The sequence below is a fragment of the Alosa alosa genome, chromosome 5, assembly GCF_017589495.1.
Source record: "Alosa alosa isolate M-15738 ecotype Scorff River chromosome 5, AALO_Geno_1.1, whole genome shotgun sequence".
Lineage (NCBI taxonomy): Eukaryota > Metazoa > Chordata > Actinopteri > Clupeiformes > Clupeidae > Alosa > Alosa alosa.
Window position 1 is genome coordinate 16,660,122 of NC_063193.1, and position 24,320 is coordinate 16,684,441.

Sequence of the window (24,320 nt, forward strand, 5' to 3'; positions counted from 1 at the left end):
AATGAAGGCCCCTACACCGTCAATTTTACAGTGAGGAAGTATGAATTCAACGTGGCCTAGCCTAGGCCTTGTTGAGAGAAAAGGTATAAGCTATTTTTTAATTAATTTTTTATTTAAATAAGTGCTACGTGATATCAGTGTGTTTGCATGATAGTGACTTGGCTAAGTCTTAAGTTAAGAGTTGTCAGAGCTCGTAGAGTTTAATTTATGTATTGTAAAATGACCCACGACTACGTGGGTGATTTGATTGCGTGCCCACTTTTGGCTCCCAAAATATCCCCCTTGCGTTGCAGGGGCTACAATATCCCGTGGCTACATATTCAGACCACGCCATGAATTGACAACTTGAGAATTCGAGCGGTCCCTTCGAAGCAAACGGCATGTCAATAATTTAAACGTATTCTATTATAGTTTACACGAATTGGAAATCAAAAGCTTTGGTTTTGGATATCTTCGCGCGCAATCAAGACTTTGGATCAAGACAAAGGCTATCACGCGACTTTGGCAGAATGGCTACTCGGAATTATCTTTGGCAAAGTGATACCTCAAGTTCAGTCAAACCGGAGATTGACTACAGTTCTCCTGGACTTGCCGTGATGGAAGTCGAGCGTCTCCTTTTCACCGGGAGAATGATCAGTAGCCATGCCGACGAAGTTTGGCCAAAACTTTACATTGGGGATTAGTAAGTGAATGCCTCCCACTGAATGGAATCGTTAACCAATAGTAAAAGTCTGAAACTGCATGTTGTCTGGTTATGCCTCATCTAATACTGATTTAATATCACTTGCCTCATGATTGGTTGATGTCTGGCACATTTCAAAATCTCATCTGGGCCCAGGGGGTACAGCTCTACTACTGGGCCAATAACACATTTAATACAACTAAAAACAACTAAAAACAAAGTAAAGATTTGTGACAGATTAATTTTCATTCAATAACAAATGCAGTTCAGTGTTACTTTCACAGTTACCTAATGTACCTAATAAACAACTTCAGCCTTGGTAATTGAATGGTCATCTGCATGTCATAATGTCACACTGCTATAAACCTCAGCTGTCATTGGTATAGCAATGTACACTAGGATATAGGCCTATGCTATCCTGTCATATATATTAGACCTGGTTTGAAGTCGTTCAACTGAATGTGTGTCATGTTGCAGTGATAGTGCAGAAAATCGCAGTGAGCTCACAGCCCGTGGCTTCACACATATTGTGAACTGCGCACACACGTCCAGGCGTGGTGGGCCTGACTACTACAAGGGCATGGACATTACATACCTCGGGATCGAAGGCCGCGATTCTCCTGAGTACGACATGAGCGCAAACTTCAACACGGCTGCCAACTTCATTCACAAAGCACTCAGTGGAGGAGGTGAGCAAATTCCTCTCAGACCTTAACATGTAGTTGACTCTGATTGAGCCTATTGCCAATTTCATTTCAAAGGGTTATTTCCAGTGTTATGCATCTCTGGGACAGTAATGTTCACTAGGCTCCTGTGATTAGAAATAGCCTACCTAGACCACACTGGGCACTGTACATGGCCACGATCTTAGTCTTATTACAAGGCCTACATTTGTGAGCTATCGCTCTGGTGAGAAGTATAGTGCAAATAGAGTCTGAGAGCAGGCCAGATACTCGACAGACAGAATCAGACTGCAGTCATGTCCCAGTACACTTATGTATGCTATATGGTGGTATTTGATTTGTTTGTTAGTTTTTCTATAAAGGCATAGCTTATCCCCATTAATGATATTCAGTGGTCATATTCCCATGGTATCTTTTCCAACATTTAACCCTTGTAAATTCATCTAATGTTGTATTGCATCTTCAGGTAAAGTCCTGGTCCATTGCCATGTAGGTGTAAGTCGCTCGGCTACAGTGGTCCTGGCTTACTTGATGCTGAAACATCACATGACCTTGGTGGATGCCATCACCACTGTGAAGGAGGGCCGTGGCATCATCCCCAACCGTGGCTTTCTACGACAGCTCATCAACCTGCAGATCCAACTCTATGGCAGAAATAGCCACTAAAAAAAGACATACAAGATTCAGTTAAATGGCAATTTCATCTAAATATGGATGCTATTTTCGAAATTGAGCGCTAAAGTGATTGGAACTGGATTTCGGGGTAGCCTACTGCACACAAGAAAGTAGGCCTAATGAACATTACGTCTGATCCATACTGACTGGGCCTTTTGGAAGTCCTTGTTTCCTGCAGAAGTGTCATGGACTGGTTTAAAAACGTTTGAACTATTCTAATTTAAATACGTTCTGTATAGTGAAGTTGATTTATTATTATTATTATTATTATTATTATTATTGTTATTATTCAAACAAGTATATTAAAGATTTGCAGTGAGCACCTATGCTTAATGTTTTCTGACTTATGTCGAACGTAAGATAGCCTACGCTTCTTACGCTGTTGCCAATGAACAACGGTGTTTTCTTTGCGTAAGCAAAGCAGCACAATCACCTGTTGTTGGTTTCTCAATACGTAAGTAGACACACTATTATTCATTGTTCTGTTAACAACAGGTTTCCTTTACTGTTCCTAGGGTTAGAGTTTCATATTTATGGTAGGTCTGTTTCTGCAAGAGAGAATATCCACATAAAGCTAACCTAGGATAGCTATAACAGAATTAAAGTTTGACGACGCGCTGTAAAAAAAAAAAAAAACTAGGCTAATGTTATGTTATTCTAACCATTTCACAATGTAACGTTATGCTGTTTTCTTTTGATGTTGAAAGGTTCGTTACCTTTGCCAGAAGAAAATGGCCAGCACACGGATTTCAGAACAACTACCCCCGCTTTTAGACCCAACAAAAGCACCTGTAGCTTTCGGCAACAGAGCACTTCCACGGTTGTCTATGGAGTTACAGGACCCTGAACTATACATACGCCAGAGGGCGCTCACCGCCCTCTGTGATCTCGTCCACGATCCGGAACGGGCATATGAGGCTATTCAAAAAGGTAGGTAGACCATGCTCGACTTTAATGGCTGAAGTTGTTCACTTTTATTGAGTAGATATCCTAATTAATTAAAGTAAAAAAACAAACAAAAAAACACAAAGTGCGGTTTGGTGTTGTGTCAGAAAAATAAGCAAGCTAATTGTCAATAGGTCTAAACAATCTGGCAACTTGACTTTTTACACTGATGCCTAATGAAAACCGTAGGCTATATATCTGTGTAAAGAAATACAGAGTAACTATTGAATATGCCTCAGGCTGTCTGGAGAGACTAAAGGTTCTTCTGGAGGATGAAGATGCCTTTGTGAGGACCAAAGCCACAGAAGTGCTATACTTACTGGCCACTCATAATGTAGGCAGGTGAGTTCCTCTGAGCAACTCATTATTTTGTTGCTGGACTGTGCCCTCTGTTTGATGTTAACCATTTAACTTTTATTTAGTGATTATGATTTCAGTGACGACTTCTTAGAAACTTCTTTGTTTTATGCAGGGAGGCCTTTCTCAGATATGACGTGGTGGGTCCTCTGTCAGACTTGCTCGACGAGCCGGTGGATGCCTGCCGGAGGAACATGCACAGAGCTCTTAAAATGATGGCCGAGTTTCCTGCAGGTCAGCTCTTGGCATATCCGCTTTCTCATGTTATCATTGAAATGTACTGTATGCTATGGTTCTTGGCAGACACGTTTGTCTAAAGTGACGTTCAATAATAACAATAAACATGACCAATAACAATGATCAGTTTAAAGTAGTCTTACACCATCAATGAAATACTAATAATAGTAATAGAGATAATTTTAACAGTCTAAAAACAATTAGCGTTCATGATAACAATTACCAAACATATACAAACAGTGATTCTGATCTCGACCCATCAGTCCCCATCAATGTCAGTGGATATGCCGATATTGTGTGTTGAGCTGTGGTGATGGGTATCTGTGGCAGGTGCGGCTTGTATCGTGTCGCAGGGCCTGGTGCATCACCTGGTGATGAAGATTCCGGTGGAGCATGAGGAAATCCGGGCGCTGGTGCTGGAGACGCTGAGCTGCTGCGTGCGGGTGGATGCTCTGCCCGCACTCCAGAGCGACGGTGTGGCCATCCTACGCGAGCAGCTCGCCAGCACGTCCCTCGCCATCCGGCGAGCTGCTGCCAGTGCTATGGTGGGAATCAGGTGGGCATCATTCTGATTATATTCAGAATGGAGAGCTATAGCCTACAGTAAGGCGGTAGTCTACAGTTTAAATAGTCTATTTGCAATTTTGATGTAGACAGTCAAACATGGGATTTTTAAATATAGTCATCATTACCTGTTCAACTAGTACTCTATTCTACAGCTGCTACTGCACCTTAGGCTCCCTTAATGAATGTAGACCATTACTTTCTCCAAATTCATATCAACTGCACTTGAGATAATAAAATGCGGTGATTATAAACCATTAGCCTATTTCTGTGCATGCAGCAGATGCTATTCTCATGTTGTTAAAGGAATCGTATGTAAAAAAAATGTAATCATAAAATAGCCCTGATATGTCACTAGACATTAAGAAATCATGTTCATTTCAAATACTTATATCACTGACAACAGTAGTCCGGCCAGAATATTGTCATTTAAAAAAGTGAAGTTGCAGCCCTCAACTGGTGCTGATGTTGTGTTTTGTCATGTCATGTCATGTCGTGTTTTGGCCTAATGCGCCACCCTCCATCTAACTACTAATCACTAAGTCAGTAGTGTTTCGGCATCCGGGTTAGCAACCTTGAGTCAGGGGGGAGGGGGAGGGGATACACCGCTCTACAGTAATTTGAAAGTGATTGCAGTACCGGTTTTGGCCACAATCTTACATATGGTTCCTTTAAACCTATTGCATGAACTTTGGCAGCCGCAAAACTATCTTGCAACATGTGTGAATGTAATTGTTTGTTTATAACAATATTTCACTTTGGTAAATTCTTAAAAAAATATCTGTGCCGTGTAGGCTATGCTTAGGTTATCACAAACAGCCCCTGCTAACCATGTCAAAAACAGTGCTTGAGACTCACTTACTCACTCCTGAAATCCACTGACTGGTCTGACTGGTCAAGCCTGCTGTTGCACTGCAATGGAGGGAGGACATATTATACAGGTCATTGAGAGTGACACAGTTTATCGTTTTAATTTGTGTACATCACCTGGAGTTAGTAGCAGGTGTGGGACTATAGGATCTGGGTTAAAGGATCCAGGGTTTATAGTAGGATCTGGGTGATTAACCCGTATGACTTAGGAATCATCAGCGTTAGTCTGTATTAAGCCAATTAAGGCGAGTTTATTTATATAGCGTATTTCATACACAAGTAATTCAATGATCTTTACATAGATAAAAGTAAATAATAGTAATTAAAAACATGAAATGACAATAACATTGTGGCAGTAGCCACAATAAATGTACATAAAAGCAAGACAAATAGTAAATGATACTAAAGAAATGTAAAGTACAGTACATAAAATCAGTTAGCAGAAAGCTTTTGAGAACAGTGTGGTATTAGTTTTGGTAATGGTATTGTCCTTTTAGCCTTCACAATCCAGTATGCCTCCAGTATTGATTGTATACAATATAGACAATACTTTAAGACAACATAGAACAGGATAGAATTGACTTTTTGACTGCTTATGCTTTCTTTTTCTACCTGTAATTATATAACTTCTTCCTAATTATATATTCTCATCTCTGTTGCCCTCTCTTTATTTGCCTCTCTCTTTCTCTCTCTCCTCCTTTTATCCCTGTCTCTCTCTCGCTCTCTCTCTGCCTCTCTCAGTGTTCCCCTTGAGGGAAAGCAGCGTTTGTGTGAGGAGCATGTTCTGCCTGTCTTGGTCAGTCTGCTGTCAGATAGCGACCCAGGAGTCACTGCCAGTGCGGCTGGAACCATCATGAACACTGCAGTTATCACCAAAGGTAAAACCGGCCAGATGATGATCAGAGAGAGGAAGAGGAGGAGAGTAGAGGAAGAGGAGGAGAGTAGAGGAAGAGGAGGAGAGTAGAGGAAGAGGAGGAGAGTAGAGGAAGAGGAGGAGAGTAGAGGAAGAGGAGGAGAGTAGAGGAAGAGGAGGAGAGTAGAGGAAGAGGAGGAGAGTAGAGGAAGAGGAGGAGAGTAGAGGAAGAGGAGGAGAGTAGAGGAAGAGGAGGAGAGTAGAGGAAGAGGAGGAGAGTAGAGGAAGAGGAGGAGAGTAGAGGAAGAGGAGGAGAGTAGAGGAAGAGGAGGAGAGTAGAGGAAGAGGAGGAGAGTAGAGGAAGAGGAGGAGAGTAGAGGAAGAGGAGGAGAGTAGAGGAAGAGGAGGAGAGTAGAGGAAGAGGAGGAGAGTAGAGGAAGAGGAGGAGAGTAGAGGAAGAGGAGGAGAGTAGAGGAAGAGGAGGAGAGTAGAGGAAGAGGAGGAGAGTAGAGGAAGAGGAGGAGAGTAGAGGAAGAGGAGGAGAGTAGAGGAAGAGGAGGAGAGTAGAGGAAGAGGAGGAGAGTAGAGGAAGAGGAGGAGAGTAGAGGAAGAGGAGGAGAGTAGAGGAAGAGGAGGAGAGTAGAGGAAGAGGAGGAGAGTAGAGGAAGAGGAGGAGAGTAGAGGAAGAGGAGGAGAGTAGAGGAAGAGGAGGAGAGTAGAGGAAGAGGAGGAGAGTAGAGGAAGAGGAGGAGAGTAGAGGAAGAGGAGGAGAGTAGAGGAAGAGGAGGAGAGTAGAGGAAGAGGAGGAGAGTAGAGGAAGAGGAGGAGAGTAGAGGAAGAGGAGGAGAGTAGAGGAAGAGGAGGAGAGTAGAGGAAGAGGAGGAGAGTAGAGGAAGAGGAGGAGAGTAGAGGAAGAGGAGGAGAGTAGAGGAAGAGGAGGAGAGTAGAGGAAGAGGAGGAGAGTAGAGGAAGAGGAGGAGAGTAGAGGAAGAGGAGGAGAGTAGAGGAAGAGGAGGAGAGTAGAGGAAGAGGAGGAGAGTAGAGGAAGAGGAAGAGGAGAGGAGGTGGAGAAGAGGGAATAGAAGAGGAGGGTAGGGAGGGGGTGGGGAAGACGTGGAGGAAGAGGAGGAGAGTAGAGGAAGAGGAGGAGAATCGAAAAAGAGCAAAAATACAACATAACTTGCAGAAATACACACAAAACTGTTTTTCATGCAACAAAGAATAAAATAAGAAACCATAAACCTTCATCTGTTTTTCTGAAATGCAAATAGGGTCCGCACCAGTCTTCCAAACAGGAAAAGTGTAATTAGAGGATCCAAGGATTGCTTTTTGTCATTTGAACTCTTCCTCCACATTAGAACCATTAATAAAGAATCCTAAAATTACATCAGAAGCATTCTTCCGTCAGTATTGGTATTAACTTGATTTGGTTCATGTGTGACATCTGTGGTGCAGCCACTCCAGAGAATCTTTTTTGGCATTAATCCATGAACCCTTGGGGCTTGTATGTTCTTGAAAGACACTGCCAACGGAAAGCATCTGACCCTTAGACTTTGAATGGACAGCATCAGTGACTTTTATCAAAGAATTCAGGTCAATATATATTGTGCAAATGAAAATCACAAGGGGATATATCCCACATAAAAATGAAGAAGTGACAAGTGGCCAGGTAATGTAGGCCTACCTCGTAGACTATTTTGTCTGTCAGCAACTGCTGGAATTATATTGAGCCAAAATGTCAGCATAATCATACTGACGTGCTCGCTTAAAGTCGCAATGATGTTCGTGGTGTCACAGAGGCATGTGAGGCACATTATGTAAATGTAGCCTATACTTACCTTTTTTTTAAACTTTGTCACACCACTAATGAAAGTGAGGGAATAGTGTTGTCCCACGTCTCTGGGCAATAGGTCGAAAGAAAGACAAAATATCTACTGTAGAGAGAATAAAAAATAGGATATCTGTTTGTAGGCCTAGGCCTATTGTTTGATAGGTCCACCAACCACTTAAAAATCAATTTTCACATAAGCAGTGTTTCGGCCCTGATTTGGTTGTCACCTTCACCAAGCAAATGTGCACTGTCATGTGTATCGGCTACCCCCCGATGTTCAGAATGGATTGCGCCAGCGGACAGGGGCAGGAGGCACGCTGCCGCTATCTGTCTGCACAGCTCGCAGTTTGCCAGAACGCACAGCACAGGCGCGCCAGTCCAGTTCTGACAAGAGCGGGTTGCTGACAGTCACGTCTTTTTGTTTGGATCTAAAAATATTGTTGAATAAGAAGAACTGACATTGGTTTTATTCAGAAACACACTTCTAAATCGCGTTCCGGAAATTAAATTGCGAGAGGAGATTAGTCGCCTGGTTGCATCCGCGGAGAGGTTGAGGTTGACATTTCTGAAGAGTGAAACATAAGGTGTTTGAAAGGTAAGACTCTTAACGTTTACTCACAAGCATTTATGTTGTAGCTTACTAACAATTTGCAATGAGATGACGAAAAACATGTCTACTGTGATGTTTTTGGTCGCTTGTACTGATGTTCAAGCTCCCACGTTATCCTTGGATGCTGACTGGCTATATTGCGATGACCGCGTCATGTTGCTTCACAACACTGTCAACGCCAGAACGACTTCATGTTGTTGCTAATTCGTGAATTCCTTGACCTAATTAATTGTTCTTTGTCGGTGAAAATGTAATGTAGCCTAATTTATGCTGAGACCATTCAATGGTTAGGGAATCTTTGAGATACGAGATTATTCTCAGGGGTGATGCGATGTTTTTACGTAACGCCGGAGGCGAGGGATTCAGAACAGGTCCCATGCTTGCCGGATCAGCAACCTCTGGAACATGGCTATCACTGTAAGGGTATTTGGAGAACAGGGACAGACTGAATGGTTCAGCGCGCTAATACCCGCATGTCAACGAGGCAACCCCACAGATCTAAACGATGGCGAAAATCCAGTCTGACCCAGTGTTCCTGTAGGCTGATATTGTTGTTTGGGACATGTTTGTAAAAAATAAGTTTGGACACTGACATCATGATTGGCAAAGTCATGGATGTCATGCCAGTGTGAATTAGGTTATTCAGTTATGCTGTTTTTAATCACTGTTATGTTATCATGTCAATCAATATTGCAGTGTTGTGTTGGTTGCATGATGGCATGTTTGATTTTTTTCTAATTAATAATGTATTTCAAATGTGTTTTTACTTTATACATCCTATAGTCAATGTTTTGAGCATACCGGGTCTTATGGGGAGTTTAAAAAAATCCTTTCTTGACTACTGATGACTGATAATTATAGTTGGTTTTCCAAAGGGGTCTTGGGGTTTGCTTTTGAAGGGTTTTAGACCAATTAAATTAGAATTTAATTACAGAATGTCCTTCCTTAATGATCCTTGCATGTTATGCACTTCCATCCAGTGGATTCTGTTAGATCGTCATAGAATTACTCAGAAAGTTTTCTTTCATTAGGCCATAAGTACCTCTCTAGTGAATAAATAGGGCCTACAGTAAATGGAATATTTATTCTTCTGGCCTCTCCTGATGGAGATGAAGTACTCAGTAGTACTCAACACTATTGTGAGAACATGTTGAATGTCTTAAATGGGCTCTGATGGCAAAGGACCTGCAGTAGCACCAGCAAAGTGATAGAAATCACTATACATGTCATGTCCAGTTCCAGCACATACTTAACTCCTGTAGCTGACAAGAGCGAGAATTCAAACAGGTTGAAACATGTTTTTTGACACAGTGATATTGGTGTGTAACTAGTACATTGATTATAATATGACAGCTTTTGATGCCTATGAAATCAGTTGCTAAAATCCTAACTCAAGAAGGGTAAAGAAGGCATTAGGCCTGGGACTGGTGAACCATCCTGGGTTTTATGAAAAGTAAGGATGAACTGTAGTGTAGCCTTTTTGGTTTACATACAGAATCACTCCCTTTTCCAACCAATGTTTTTATTAATGGTTATCAGTTTCATTATTGCTACCTGTGCAGATCAGTTCAGCCTCTCCTTTAAGCGAGATCATATTTGGCATCAAACAGGGCACCGTACCTGTCGGTGAGTCAGCATTGTGTGGGTCATGAATCAGCATCCCTCATTCACTTCATTATTCATGTAAAATGATGGAGAAGGTGTAATGTCCTCTACTTGTCAGCGATAGTGGACAATACAGGTCAGCTATAGGTGAAACGTTGTCTGTGCCTGGTGTGAACACCACTGTGTGACCTTGCTGTCTGTTGGCCGTGTGAGACACGGGTTGCGTCTTATGAGTTGGGTTGGGTTGTTGTCACATTGTTGTGTGACGATATGGCAGAGGTGTGAAGGTGACTAAAGTGAGAGGCCTGGATCAATGGGCCACACGCTGGTGTCCATCTGCTCGAGGCAAACTCCATCTGGGATCTGGGATCTGCTGACTCATCATTGGGGTTATTAATGGGCATTACCAAAGTTGTGAGATCACAGTAAGTCTGTGTGTGTTTAATGTGAAAGAGTGTAATCATGGCATGGTTGTTAGAGAGAATGATGTCTTTGTTATGAGGGAAGGTGGTTATGTCTGTTTTAGCAGCAAACGTTCTTATGTTCTTATCTATGATATTGATTGATCAAATGATGGCTATCACCATTGCAAATGATGGCCATCTCAAATAAGCTTTATGTTGTATGAAGAGGCCATATTGATATCTGCACTTGACTTAATGTGTGGTGGGTATATGCATGCGTGTCATGCATGTGTGTGTGTTTGTGTCCAATGGCGGTACAATGCATCAAACCAAAACAGACACACATTCTGCTCTTGAGACAAATGAAGATCAAAGCTCTCCATACCACCACAGTTAAAGCATAAGTTCTGTGGCAGTACGGGTTACACACACTCTCTCCCTTCCTCCCTCCCTACCTCTCTCTCTCTCTCTCTCTCTCTCTCTCTCACACACACACACAAACACATAGACAGCAGCCACCTCCCCCTCACCAGCCCCACATCACCACAGCTCCCATGCAGTTGTCATGGCGATAAGATCAAGTTCTTCTGCCTTCTGCGTTTGTTCTAATTTTACTCTCGTTTTTTCCCCCTCCTCCCCTGGTCCTTGTCACTGCGTTACATAAGCTGGAGGTGCAGTTGAATCTCCAACTATCTCTAAACTGTTACGTGGTGAGTCGTGTTCTTTTGCGTCTCGTCTGTGTCTATCCCATTCTATATCTTCATGCCCCAGTAACTGAGGAATTAAAGAAAAAAAACAATGCAGGATTTAAGTCTAAGTCTACAGTTTCCTTACTCAGTTGCCAAGCCTCTTAACCTTGACTTATTAGCAAGGGAGATTAGCAAGGGGGCAGGGGGCAAGTTTAATTAAAATGAGAGCGATACTACTGCAATCTGATAGACCACCTCACTACCATGGCTGGTTGGCAGTAGGCATTGTGATTTTCTAAACATCACGGAGCATTTCATTACCGTATAGTGATTGTTTTGTAAGACTAATAATCTGATGGTTTGTGATGAGCCCTGCTACTGTTCTTTTTAATCACCAAGCCACCACCTGGGAGTATTTAACCATGCTGTGTATGTGAATGTGCAGTTCTATGGTTTCAGTGAATGTGCATTACTGGATTCATTAACTTATTCTGAGAATTAAAACCTTTATCTAGTCTAAACTAACGATCAAAGGGACTAAGATGGGTGTACATTTGTATTCTTCATTGGATTAAAACCTTTATCTAGTCTAAACTAACGTATCAAGGGACTGGACTAAGTGGTTATTGTTGGCGAAAAAAGCAAAAATGTTTTGCATTGTAAGAAGCAAGAATATCTAGAGTTCATATATTTGCCAAGCATTTTGTGTACAGATTTGTATTCAGGTATATTCTGTTTTTGCAGTCACTTGCCACTTACCAGACTTGACTATCACACATCCAGCACATTTAAATGGCAGTTCTAGAAATAGGGGAATCATTGTAATCCAAAACTCCCAAAATAACTGTACACTCAACTTGCCCATGTGGGGCAAGGGGTTGGAAAATTTAGGATTTTAGGATGATTCTAAGAACATGATTCTCATCAAGTAGGCTAAATAATAACTTATAAAAGTTTAATTATAACTTTGCTTTATAAACTGATGTGTTATAAACTAAACAAATCCATGGTTCATTGTTGGTAAAATTATCATGACAGCCTTTATATTTCACCCTCATATGGTTCATATAGGTCTTGCGTATATAGGCTAGACTACTTTTCTATTCTATAAATTAGTTGAATATAATAGCCTGTATAGGGTTTCTTTATGCCTAATAGGCTATAATATGCTATAATATAATTATGTAAATAAGTATGCTATAAATATGTATATCATTTTATTTATCTTAATTTATCAATTACTTTCCACAAAATTCACCAGAAGTCATAATTTAAGGGGTTATATTTCAAAAGGATTTTCTTTCATAGGGCCCAAAACTTCTAGCAGCGCCCTTGCTCACATGTAAATGTTTTCCTGGAATAAGCATTGTAAATTAGGTTATTAGGTTATGAGAGAGAGACTTTTGTTTGGCCACCACTGTTGATGGCAATGTTGTCTGACTGTATTGCCTATAATTGCTCAGTGTTTTGCTGGTTGAAGCGAAAGCCACCCCTGCAGAGTCAGAGAGGAAGTGAGAGGGATAACACTGATGTACTGAGCGAGTGTGCTAGCCAGGGAATGGTGGCATCCACCTGCGCCCAGGCACTGACACAGATGAGGCCCAACAACAGATGGAGAAAAAGCTGACAGCAAAGAGAGAGAGAGAGAGAGAAAAGAGAGAGAGAGAGAGAGAGGGATGAGAAGAATGGCAATGAGAGATCAGACAAAGAAAAAACATACAGGAATTCGTAAAAGTATTTTTTCTCTCTCTCTGTCTCTCTCTTCCTCTGTGCGTGTGTGTATCAATATGGACTCAATAACAGTGTGCCTGTGTGTGTGTGTGTGTGTGTGTGTGTGTGTGTGTGTGTCACAAAACCACTTGCTCCAGTGGCTCACAAACACAGTAATAGCATCACCACAAGTGTTTGTTGCTTTTTTTTCTCGCTTTGAGTGGGCAATACAAAAGAGGAGAGAGACAGCTAGAAAAGTGAGGTGTGTGTGTGTGTGTGTGTGTATGTATGTATGTGTGTGTGTTAGTCATCCAGACCCAGAAATCCAGCCATTGTGAGGATGATAAACCTTGTGTGAATGAGTGTTATTTTGGGTGTTGAATATGTATGAATATGTGTCTGTTGTTTTCACCCGGTTGTTAGGATGTGTTGGTGTGTGTGTGTTTTATATTAATTGTATTCTACCTTTGTTAGTGTAGTGTTTGCTGTGAAGTATTTTTTTTGTATTTGTGCATGTGTTTGTGTAATTCTGTACGCGTGTGTATGTGTGCGTGTGTGTGTGTGTGAGAGAGAGAGCGTGAGAGAGAGTGAGAGATAGAGAGAGAGAACCAAGTTGCTTTCACTCTTATCTTGGTGTACAGATGGTGACTAGGTGTCGTGCGCTAGTGTATGTGTATTTGGTAGCCCTTCAGTGTGTGTGTGTGTGTGTGTGTGTGTGTGTGTATGGATGCATGCATATGCTCATGTTAGTATGAGTCAGAGGACCCTAGAGAGGCCTCCCCAAGGGTCCCGGCATGTTCCGATGTGTTTACTTCTCCTCTGTGGCAAGGGGGCAGTCGGTTGAGAGTCACCGTAGTGACGGGAGTGGAGGGGGTCTGTCAGGGTGTGGACTGCGGTTGGTCATGGAAGATAAGTGTGTTTCTGACTTCTGTGTGTATTTCCTGAGCTACATAAGATAGTCATGACAAGTTGTCACTGCTTTCATAATCGGCAGTGGGGGATATCCCTGGTAACTTCCAGAAGGCCTGCAGTTATGCTGACCACTCAACCCTGCCAAAAGTCATTAGCTCATGTGTGCTCATGTTGGAGCTGAAAAGGTAGAGTGTGTGGTGGTAAGACCACCAAGGTCACAAGTTCAGCTCCTATAGGGAGTGTATATGATGATAAAATAAATACAGTATCAGCTTGACTTTAAGTGTTTAAATAGGGGAGTATCAGGGCCTGCCACTCGGCCTTTTTTATGTAGTTTTACGTGTGGCTGTTCACGATGGGCCACATTTTCATTAGGGGAAATGGAGCAGAGGAATTCCTCTAGCCCATTATGATTAGACCCCGGGTGTGATTTCAGATTTCTCCTCCTCGCGGTAAATCTTCAGACGGGGCTCACTCCTGTGTCTCCCCCAGACTGGAGGGGAGATGTATGGTGATGCCTCTCACTCGGTCCAGTCGTGTGAACTCAGCCTTGGTGATTTAAGAGGGTCAGCCATTGTTCCTGTGTCCATAGCAATGCATTGCCCAGCCGGCCATCGACGTTCAAAGTATCGGCTAACAGCTAATGTGACCTGGGGAGAGACGTTTTTTAGAGGGGAAGGACCACACATGATTACTTAAAGTATAGATGGCCACCCTCTTAGGTTGTGATTGATTCACCGAGGCCTAACCCCGAATGTGTGCAATCTGTCATTTGGAATGAAATGATTAGTGTGCTTGAGTAGAACAACACACATTGCATTCATGCTGTGTTGTATGAAAAAACAAAAGCTTGTTAGCTTGTTCACCTGATCTTTCAAATTTCCAATGCTGCCCACTGGTACAAAGACCTGTATGTTTTGGACTAATGTCCTTCTTGCTCTGGGCGTCCAAAGTGCTCCTAATATCCCTCTTGCTCTGTGTGTCCAAAGTGCTCCTGATGTTGACTGTGCTGAACGAAGTGTTCAAATGTTTAGAGCTTGTATTTACAGCATGTCTGTGTTTGTGTGTGTGTGTGTGTGTGTGTGTGTGTGTGTGTGTGTGTGTGTGTGTGTGTGTGTGTGTCACCACCCTATCCTTCAACTTCCTATCCGCTTGAGATGTGCATGCATTCATTTACTCAAAACACCCCAATAAGATCAGATTCTCCTGGACAGTGCTGTCTTCTAGCGCAGTTTAAAACAGGACCATCCTTTCCCCCGGTCTGGTTTCCCTGGTCTCCAGCTCCTGATCTATTGCAGTAGCCCAGTAGTGGTAACATTTAGCTTGGGCAGCCTCCAGTCAGTGCACACAATAAACCAGAGAATATATAGCCCACTAAACGCCACTCAATGCAGCCATTCACACCACTGTCTGGGCCCGCACACGTTTGCCTGTTTGTGTCAGCAGAAAACAACAACAACAACCACAAGCCGTCGGCTGTTGGCTCAGGGTGAAAAGACTAGGTTTGGACCGGGATTGATGCACGTACACTAGACAGGCATGGCTCCAGCCCCCACCTGGCTGCAGCCAATAAATCAGTAATGTGCAGCCTGGGATGAAAACACAATGAGCAGGCTCAGCGCTGGGATTAATCCCCTACAGTTAAAAGGGAGAAGAGAGAACAGGGACACAGACAGGCAAAGGAGATAGATAGAAATACACACACACACAGACACACAGACACACGTACACACACACAAACACACACACCAAGTGGTCTTGACTACAGAACCCCTAAGAGTAGACATTCATCAAAGTCTCACATGCCTGTATGCATGAATACATACATACTCACTCTCTCTCTCACACACACACATAGAGAAAGACATACTGATGCATTACCTATTGTATAATGCATTCTCATGAGGACCACTGCATGTCCAGCCTGCTCTCCCCACCTGTCATTACTGTGGCCTTATAATGTAGCATTCAGACAGAGAAGACTAGTGAGCACAGGGTCTACAGTAAAAGCATTTTTATTTGCAACACCAACACAGCAGCAATTATATTATATAATCCATTCAAGCACAAGCACACAGTCAGCACAGCCTCAGATACAATAAAATTACAACCATGATATGATTGCACCAGTGAGTGTCATATAATTTATGATCTAAGAGAAATCTCTCACAGCAAAGCACACACTGATAATCACATTAGAGTTCAGGGTTGCTTCGGAGGCTTTATTAACTACCGGTATATCCCCTGGGCAGAACTGGGTCTGATGTTTATATGTATTTACATTACAAAGGATTGAATCTAGAATTCAAGGAAAGACAGGTATTCACTCTGATGTGAATGACAAAATTAATGCCTTAGATGTGTTGGCTGTAGTTCTTTACCTTCTTGTTACAGTAATTTCAATCAAAACCATTTTAACCCATAGTGTACTGTAAAGGTTTTAAATCCCTGAATGTCAATATGTTCATATTGACAAACTAGCCATCATGACTGTGGAATACACAGGGATCAAGGCTTGGCCCCGGCTGGGCCCAGGAACTCCATAGCGCCACCATTTGTCACTGCGATTTGTGGTTGGCATATAGTTGCAGCTACACACACCAAATTTGGTAGATGTATGTAACTTCCCAAGACAAACAACTTTTGTATATACATTGCATTAGCCACGCCCAACAGGAAGTGAGGTAATTGGGATTTTATGTATAGGGAGGGAAAGTAATCTCATCGCCCCCTACTGGTTGCGTTCCTAGAGTTTTTTTTTTTTTTTTTTTATATCTCAGTCCACATTGGGAACTTAGTTGATAAGTTCTAAGAATAGGTCTATGGGACTAAACATTGGAGCTGCTCTTCGATAGGAACGCAACCAGTTGGGCACTGGTTTTCACTTTCCCTCCCTATTGTGCACTTTTCGATGATTGATCCGATTCATGTCAAAGTTGGCATACATGATGCCAAGATGTTGCTGATTTCTATTTCACTGCTGGCAAATCAATTTTGAAGCACTTCTCCTAGATGGTTCATCCGATTCATATCAGATGTGGCATAGATGATGTTAAAATGTCGCTGATGTTTATTGCAAAGTTATTGATATGTTGTAATATGCTGCAATAGACCTCTCCAGAATAAGTCCCGTCTCCGTAACTTCCGTATCCATCCAACTTCCGGGCGCCAATTGTCTATGGGAAATAACATGGCGTTTCGAAATATCATACCGGTAAAACATCTGTAGGTAGCGAAGTAGAAAAAAATGGTGGGCCGATTGGCCTACACACTTCTGCCATCTAGTTTCCACTGTGTTTTTTGATTGTCGGTGCCGTTAAAGTAGAAATATATCAGTAAGAAGCACTAAGCTAACACACGCTTCAGACGCCGCGACCCCCCCAGTCAAGGTTGCATAGCAACGGCAATGTTTCATAGTTTGTCTTCACCGAAATGGAGTTCGTGACACCAGAGCCTGTCTACGGAGGTGGCACTAACCCTGCGTGAAATCATCATGTTTGATAGGTTGCTAATACATTCTGAAAACATTACTGTTCTAATCAAGGTCATGCAAAATAAAGCTATTGACTCAATACGATTCAGCCTCTGATTCCTAGTCTGCTTATCATTATCTGTTATTTGTGAAAAAAACTCATCTTGTCATGTCTTTAGTGTCTTTGTCAGCAATTTATTTCTTTTTTTCAAATATCTTAATAACAGCCAACAAACTTGCACAGTCAAACCAAAGTTAAGTCATGTTGAAAAGAGGCTGAACCTTGCGAACGATTTACATTTATAGACCACTGAAACCACGCATGAATCACACGTGAAAATGACCATCACGTTAGGTTGTGACTGGTTGGTTGTGAGCAAGATCTAACGCCCTCCTCCGCCCGAGTACATCGGAACTAGCTCCCGGTTAGCATTAATAATCGTTTACTACTTAAACGGCACCGACAATCATAAAATCCAGTGGAAACTAGATGTCAGAAGTGTGTAGGCCAATCGGCCCACCAGCTTTTTCTACTTTGTCACCTACAGAGTTTGACAGGTACGATCTTTCAAAACGCCATATTATTTCCCATAGATATTTGACGACTGAAAGTTGGATGGATACGGAAGTTACGGAGGCGGGACTTATTCTGGAGAGGTCTATGGCAATAAGATGAATTTAAATATGGCGCCTCTGTTGAATTTTGTCTCTTCTGAGGTGGTTCTTGCAGCTGAAAACTTATGAAATATTTTAAACACATCAAGTGTCTCAATAAATACTCAAGAGACAAAGGCTTCACTCCGGGCGTGGCCCAGGAACTCCATAGTGCCCCCTTATGTCACTGTGACTTTTGGTTGACATATAGTTTAAGATACACCATGGAGGTATTATATATAACTGGAGAGAGTGACTAAGTCCCGCCCCCATTCATTTCAATGGACCATGCTAGGCTAGCTTAGCCTGACGAGCCAGACCCACATTAAAATGTAGGGTCTGGGCACTCACCGTTCGCAGTTCTCAGTCCGAGGGGCAGGATAATCGGTTGTCTTTCACATTCCCTCTGCACGCAATAGGACAGCGCTGAGTCCCAACGTTTTCCCACCAGCGGAGCTAGTTGGCTAGTTCAAACTTAGTATAAAGTACTAAGTATAAAGTTTACAAAAGTGAAAAATACATTCCCTTAAGTGTCCTTTTCAAGACCTACGTTACAAAGTTTGAACAAAGTTTCTACGTTAAACGGTTAAAGCTGAATTAGACGCAGAAATTTGAAAGTACCCAAGACTCAGGTCTGGCATTGCCACCAAACAGCCCTACGCCCGCTCTACTCCCACAAAGCATCAGAATGCCATTTTAAAGACCCTGAACACCAGGTGTGCAAATCAATTAAGCAATGATTGCTGAGCAGGCCAATCTGACGAGGACGCCACAAGCTGACGAGGATGCCATGTACTCGTCACAGTCAGTTACCTTGTCAACCCACACAAGGCAAATACATTTACATTTTTCTTTTATTAACGACAAAGTCCGGTATAATACAGACTAAACCATGTAGGCATTAAGTCAAATATCAGTAGCTTAATCCAAGTAGTTGTTTTATTTGTCGTCTTCCAGAAATGCAAACCAATATGGACGCGCAAGGACGTTCGTGCCCAACACTAAAGTCGTGCATGAGCTGTCATCTACCAATCAGCATGTGCAAACTGGTTGCAACCATGTAACGCCATGTTTTCAAAAATGTCGGCGGCCAAATGCCATGCTAACTCGCTGAAGCTAACCCTTCAAATCCTGACCCGTGAGATACACACACCAAATTTGAGAGGTGTATGTATGGAGTGAGGATTGTCTCAAAATCATTGATAAAAGCAAAAAGAAGATTCACAAATGCAGATTCCACATACAAAGTCAAGCATATTTATTTTCAAATCTCGAAAATATATTTACAAAGACACGTTTATTTATATAAATTTGTTTACTTATTTGTATGTCAAATTTTTATATTTGTATTTGGATATTTATAAATGTATGTTTATGTATATATATAATTTTATATTTATTTAAATCATTTTGAGACAATCCTCACTCCATATGTATGTAACTCCCCAATACAAACAACTTTATTACGTACATTCCATTAGCCACGCCCAACAGGAAGTGAGGTAATTGAGATTTTGTGCATTGTGAAATATAATCAAGTTTGAAGCACTTCTCCTAGACAATTGATCCGATTCTTGTCAAAAATGGTATATATGATGTCAAGATGTTGTTGATTCTAAATTGAGAAGTTTTTTATTGTAAAGTGCTGAAAAAGTGATATGATGAATTTACATACTGTGTCATATAAAAAGGAAATATGTAATAAATATGGCACCCATATCATCACTCACAGTATCTATTCAGGGACAGAGATTTTCCCCCAGGTATGGCCCAGGGTCTCCATAGCACCCCCTTATGTCATTGAGTCTTGTGGTTAGCAAATAATTTCACCCCCACACACAAAAATGGGTAGGGATGTGGACCTCCTTAAGATGAACATAACGGGATGGGGGTCATGCCCCCAAGAGTGGGTAGGCTGAAAGCAGTTTTTTTTTTTGGATGACTAGTGAACCTTTATCTGCATTGCACTGTATATCACAAAATGTATGTCATAAACCAATTATGATTATGGTTATGGATTTGGCAGAGCGACACACAAATACAAAACAACATAATATTTAAAATTGAACAGGGAACAGATTAGAATGTTGGTCAAATATAATAAGGAGAATAGTAATAATAAACAACAATATCAATTCAATCAATAGCCTAATAAAATAAGCAATGAAAATGAGGGGAAAAGCAATAATGTCCATTCAATCAATAATATAAAAACAATGACATGGTAAGACTACATTAAGGAGAATATCAATAATAAACAATAATGTCAAATTAATCAACAGTCTAATAAAAATAAAACAATATTATACAAACCATAACACATAAGCGCTTAAACAACTACATACATGTTGAACAGGAATGTCTTTAGACCCCTCTTAAACGACCCAAAACTACCACAGGAACGGAGAGCACTGGGCAACTCATTCCACCAACATGGAACCACTGAGGAATAGAGTCTTGAATTAGACCTAGTTTTTATGACTGACTTTACTTGGAAGCATATCATTGTACCCTACATGTGGTGTAGCAGCACCTATTAAAGGGACACCAGGCAAGCCTGATGCTTTTTCTCTACAAAACTCCCCCTCGCTCTGTCTGAAGCTCTTTTCCTTTTCTTTGCATCTTCCGTCAAGTGTTTTTGCAAATTTGAATTTGCTCAGCTAGTCACTTTGGCAATGAGTAATGATGCTCATTTAGAGCATGCAAAGCACAAACATACAACAGGTATTATAAACATCAGAGATAAGATTCCAAATCCAAAACAAGCTTTTACCTCTTCCTCTAGAGAGTTAATTCTGTCATTTTTTCCCCTGTCCAATTCCTTATAGGTTTTGACCTCTTTCTCTAGAGAGTTAATTCTGTTATTTTTTTCCCTGTCCAATTCCTTATAGGTTTTGACCTCTTCCTCTAGAGAGTTAATTCTGTCACTTTTTTCCCTGTCCAATTTCTTATAGGTTTTGACCTCTTCCTTGTGAGAATTTTGTATTTGAGTTACTTTCCCCTCCAATTCCTTATAGTTGTACTGCATGTTCAGTTCAACTTCTTTCTTGGCATGAATTATCTCAGCTGCTAGCTGTCGGGTCCCCCATACACCCAGAAAGCATTTCTTTTTTGCCTTGTATTTTACATAAAATAACATAAATGGTTTAAATCTCTGTGATACGTTTGTTCTCTTTGTTATGTCAGAAATGCTTGACCTGTTTTTGTCATGTGATGTATTTGTTGTCAATGTGAAGTCTGTGAAAGTGGAAACTGCCCCATAGAACAACATCAGGGCGACCAGGCCCAGGGCCAGCTTGCCTCTCAGACTGCTTTTTTGGTGTTGCCGCAGGAACTTGGCGACAGCTCGCACTGCGTCATCATTACAAGGGCATCTCATCAGTCCATCATCAGTGAACAGGCAGTCCACAGTGATGGAGCCGGGCCGCTTCATGAACCTCTTTGTGTCGGGCAAAGCGTAGTTGCTGTCAAATGTGTGATGAAGCACTACCAACGCCAAAGGTTTACCCTCTGTGGAGAAATAATAAACATAAAAAGATAGAATGATGAGCGCCCAGGGGAAAGGTGGTTGTTTAATGTGACATTGTCTGGTCAGCTGTCTGTGTTGGTGGTACAGTACCTGGAATGTCTTGCAATGCGGCCACAATGTTAATTCCAACTCGAGATGTGACTGGGCAGAAAGCAAGGATGACATCACAGTCTGTGATGTTAGACACATTTTTGAACGAACACCAAGGGAGATGTGACTTGAAGCTTTCGTGGGTGTTCAGCGTTTTACCAGTAGTGATAGTGAACACAGATGCCATACTTCACCCTGGAGGTATACACATAAGATGCATAATTTGAGTGAAAAATAAAAAAATGCTTAAAAGCTACAGTGACATTAAGCACTTCTTTCTATAACGTAATTTTGAGACATTATTTTTTTTTTTGCACTGATCCGATCTAGTGTTAATTTTGTCACCTATTTTTAATTTAGTCTTAGTCTTAGTCTTGTGACGAAATGTCCTTTTTAGTCTTTTGTCATATTTAGTCATTCAAATATCATTTTTGTTAGTCAAGTTTTAGTCAACTAAAAAGTCTCAAATTTTAGTCTAGTTTTAGTCAAAAGAAAACTAAAGCTATCTTAGTCAGTTTTAGTCAAAACATTTCAGTCTTTTTTTATAACAAATTATTTCAGTCAGTCAGTATGTTTACATGCACAGGTAAGTCGAAGCTACAGTTATAGCTCGGCTGGGATTTGACCATAGACAGTAAAGATTTGACTGGACCACTGTCATGATCTTCGAGACCAGTGTTTCACAAAGTGTGGTCCGGGGCCACTGGTGGTCCGCAAGCTATCCCAAGTGGTCCACGAGCAGACCTGGTAAAATATAATATAGATGAGTTGTTTGCAATATTGAACCAACTTGTATGTAAATTCAAACAGTTCTACAACACTGTCTATGTCAGATATGCCAGTTTAAATCATATGAATCCTCTGACACAATTAAGCAAAGTGCAAAGACAATAAGCAAGGTGGTTCAGTCTATTTTCTGTTAGGTCTATTTTAATTGTTTTTTAGCTAGGTAGTCCGTGGCATTTCTTTTTTATTGATTAGTTAAGTGGTCCTTCATCTGAAAAAGTTTGAGAAACACTGTCTTAGACTCAAGTATGAATGTTTACTCCGGCCACGCTAGATGGCAATATGCCATCAAAAATAAACACAAACTCTCTATCTTAGCTAACTTTGCTAGCTTAACTTTCCATATTAGCTTACTTGCTAGCAAACTTTGCATCATCAGTGTAACTAGTTAAATAGTTGACATTACTTGCTGAAAATTTCGTGATGGACATTCTGGGGATGTTAATCTGTATATGTATGAGATAAGCTTCAACTTCTGGGTATGTAGCATTGTGGCCTAATGCCTAGGTAGTTAGCTTGCTAACTCTGGCAGAAATCTCCGTGTTCTTGTTCCATGTAGTTTCGACAGGGTTGCAGCAGAGAATGTCTAGTTGCAGCAACAGCACGACTAGCCTACAGGAAAGTTGCCACATGAACCATGAACTCATTCGAATATTTTGAAAACGTGAATAGCTATTCTGGCTTTCATTTTTTAGACGAAAATGAAGAGAGATTTTATCTTAGTTTTATTTCATGCAAAACATTTTAGTCTCGCTTTTTTCACAACAATAATGCATCTTAAGATAGTCTTAGTCAGTGTTTCCAGGACATTAGTGCAGTCTTGTCATCGCCTCTGCCTTAGTCATGGAAAAAAGGTTGTTGGACGAACATTTTTCTCTAGTCTCGCCTGATCTAAATTAACACTAATCCGATCCACACACAATGTCACAGTGCAACAGATTCAATTCAATTCATTTTTTTTTAGATGCACCTGTATTTGTACAAATCACTGCATACAAGTCACAAGTTGGAATGTTTTGTTTGTGGATAGCAAAACGCTTGCACTTAAAGAATATTTGTACATCATGGTATGTGCATTTACACATTTTTATGAGACAAATAATTATGCCCTCATACAAAGTACCTTATCTTAAGTCTATCAGTAAAATTCCATACCAGCATTCAATTAATGCTTATGTTATGGGTTGAAATCAGCTGCATGTCTGGACTGATTGTGCTGGATAATAATTAGACTACACACCAGCAACAGCACACGCTGAACTTTTAGAAGCACAAAACCCATTTTCTTTGACAGCGGTCTGTTATACTTAGCAACGGTCTGTTATCAAGAAATAGCAGACCACCGAACGTTGGAAAAGGCCCATTCAAGTGAATGGAGCATTCTTCAGCATTATGAAGAGCCGTGTAATAAATTCATGTAATTACCGCTGAAACATATAATTACCGTTGTCAATGACATCAGGTTTTGTGCTTCTGATTTACGTACTGTATTTCAGATCACTCCGCAAGTATTCCGGTCACTTCTTGCAATGGAATTTCATTCAAAAGTGAAAGCAGATGGTTGATCAGCTGTGTTCTAAAGAATCAGCGTGAACTGTTGCAAACTATTTGTTTCTAAGCAAAAGTCACGACGAAACAGTAACAAATAAATGTAAAGAGAAATCTCATGTGGAGTATATTTTTTAATTTTGGCAAGTAGCCTTATAATAATCGAGATAATGTATGGAACGCTGTCATTATCAGTAAAATAAGTCCCTTCAGGGCGAAGCAAGACACCTCTGCGTCTGGTTTGCCCTGTCAAGACTTATTTTCCCGATAATGACTGTCGTTCCATACATCCCTTATATTCAGTTTTATTATAAATAATTGAACATACAGTTGAAGTTCCATTCAAGAATGTTCATAATTTGAGAAAGGCTAGGCAATCAAGGACATGGGTAGATGGAGGAGAAATCAAAAATAATAAATAAAAAAGTGTGCAAAAGTTGGAGAAAGTCAGATATGTGTGTGTGTGTGTGTGTGTGTGTGTGTGTGTGTTTTGACGGTGATGAAATAAGAAAAATAAATAAAAGGTCTATAGCATAGGAGAGGGATGTAAAAGTGCTAAAAGTCTTGTAGGTGTGTGTGTGGGTGTGTGTGTTTGTGGGGGTCATGAGTGCTGA

At 41.1% G+C, this 24,320-nt stretch overlaps 2 protein-coding genes across 5 annotated transcripts in view; both read left to right on the forward strand.

The window, feature by feature from the left end:
- The first annotated feature begins 36 nt into the window (after positions 1 to 36).
- LOC125294791 (dual specificity protein phosphatase 26-like) lies at positions 37 to 2,394 on the forward strand. 2 transcript variants are annotated; one of them, XM_048243791.1, is made up of 4 exons: positions 37 to 83; positions 412 to 682; positions 1,160 to 1,371; positions 1,832 to 2,394. In XM_048243791.1, exons 1-4 carry the CDS (start codon positions 41 to 43, stop codon positions 2,029 to 2,031), a joined length of 726 nt encoding a protein of 241 aa, XP_048099748.1. In that variant the 5' UTR covers positions 37 to 40; the 3' UTR covers positions 2,032 to 2,394. The 2 variants fall into 2 exon arrangements, with proteins under 2 accessions (XP_048099748.1, XP_048099749.1); XM_048243792.1 differs by lacking the exon at positions 37 to 83 and having other exon boundaries at positions 302 to 682.
- A 5,634-nt stretch (positions 2,395 to 8,028) lies between these two features.
- The window catches only part of LOC125294980 (dematin-like), a 96,883-nt gene continuing 80,591 nt past the window's right edge, over positions 8,029 to 24,320 (forward strand). For 2 of the 3 annotated variants that reach the window (XM_048244082.1, XM_048244081.1), the window contains exon 1: positions 8,029 to 8,292. The gene's annotated coding sequence lies outside the window, so the exon portion shown is untranslated. The remainder of the gene's footprint in view (positions 8,293 to 24,320) is intronic. The other variant, XM_048244084.1, reaches the window with a different exon arrangement.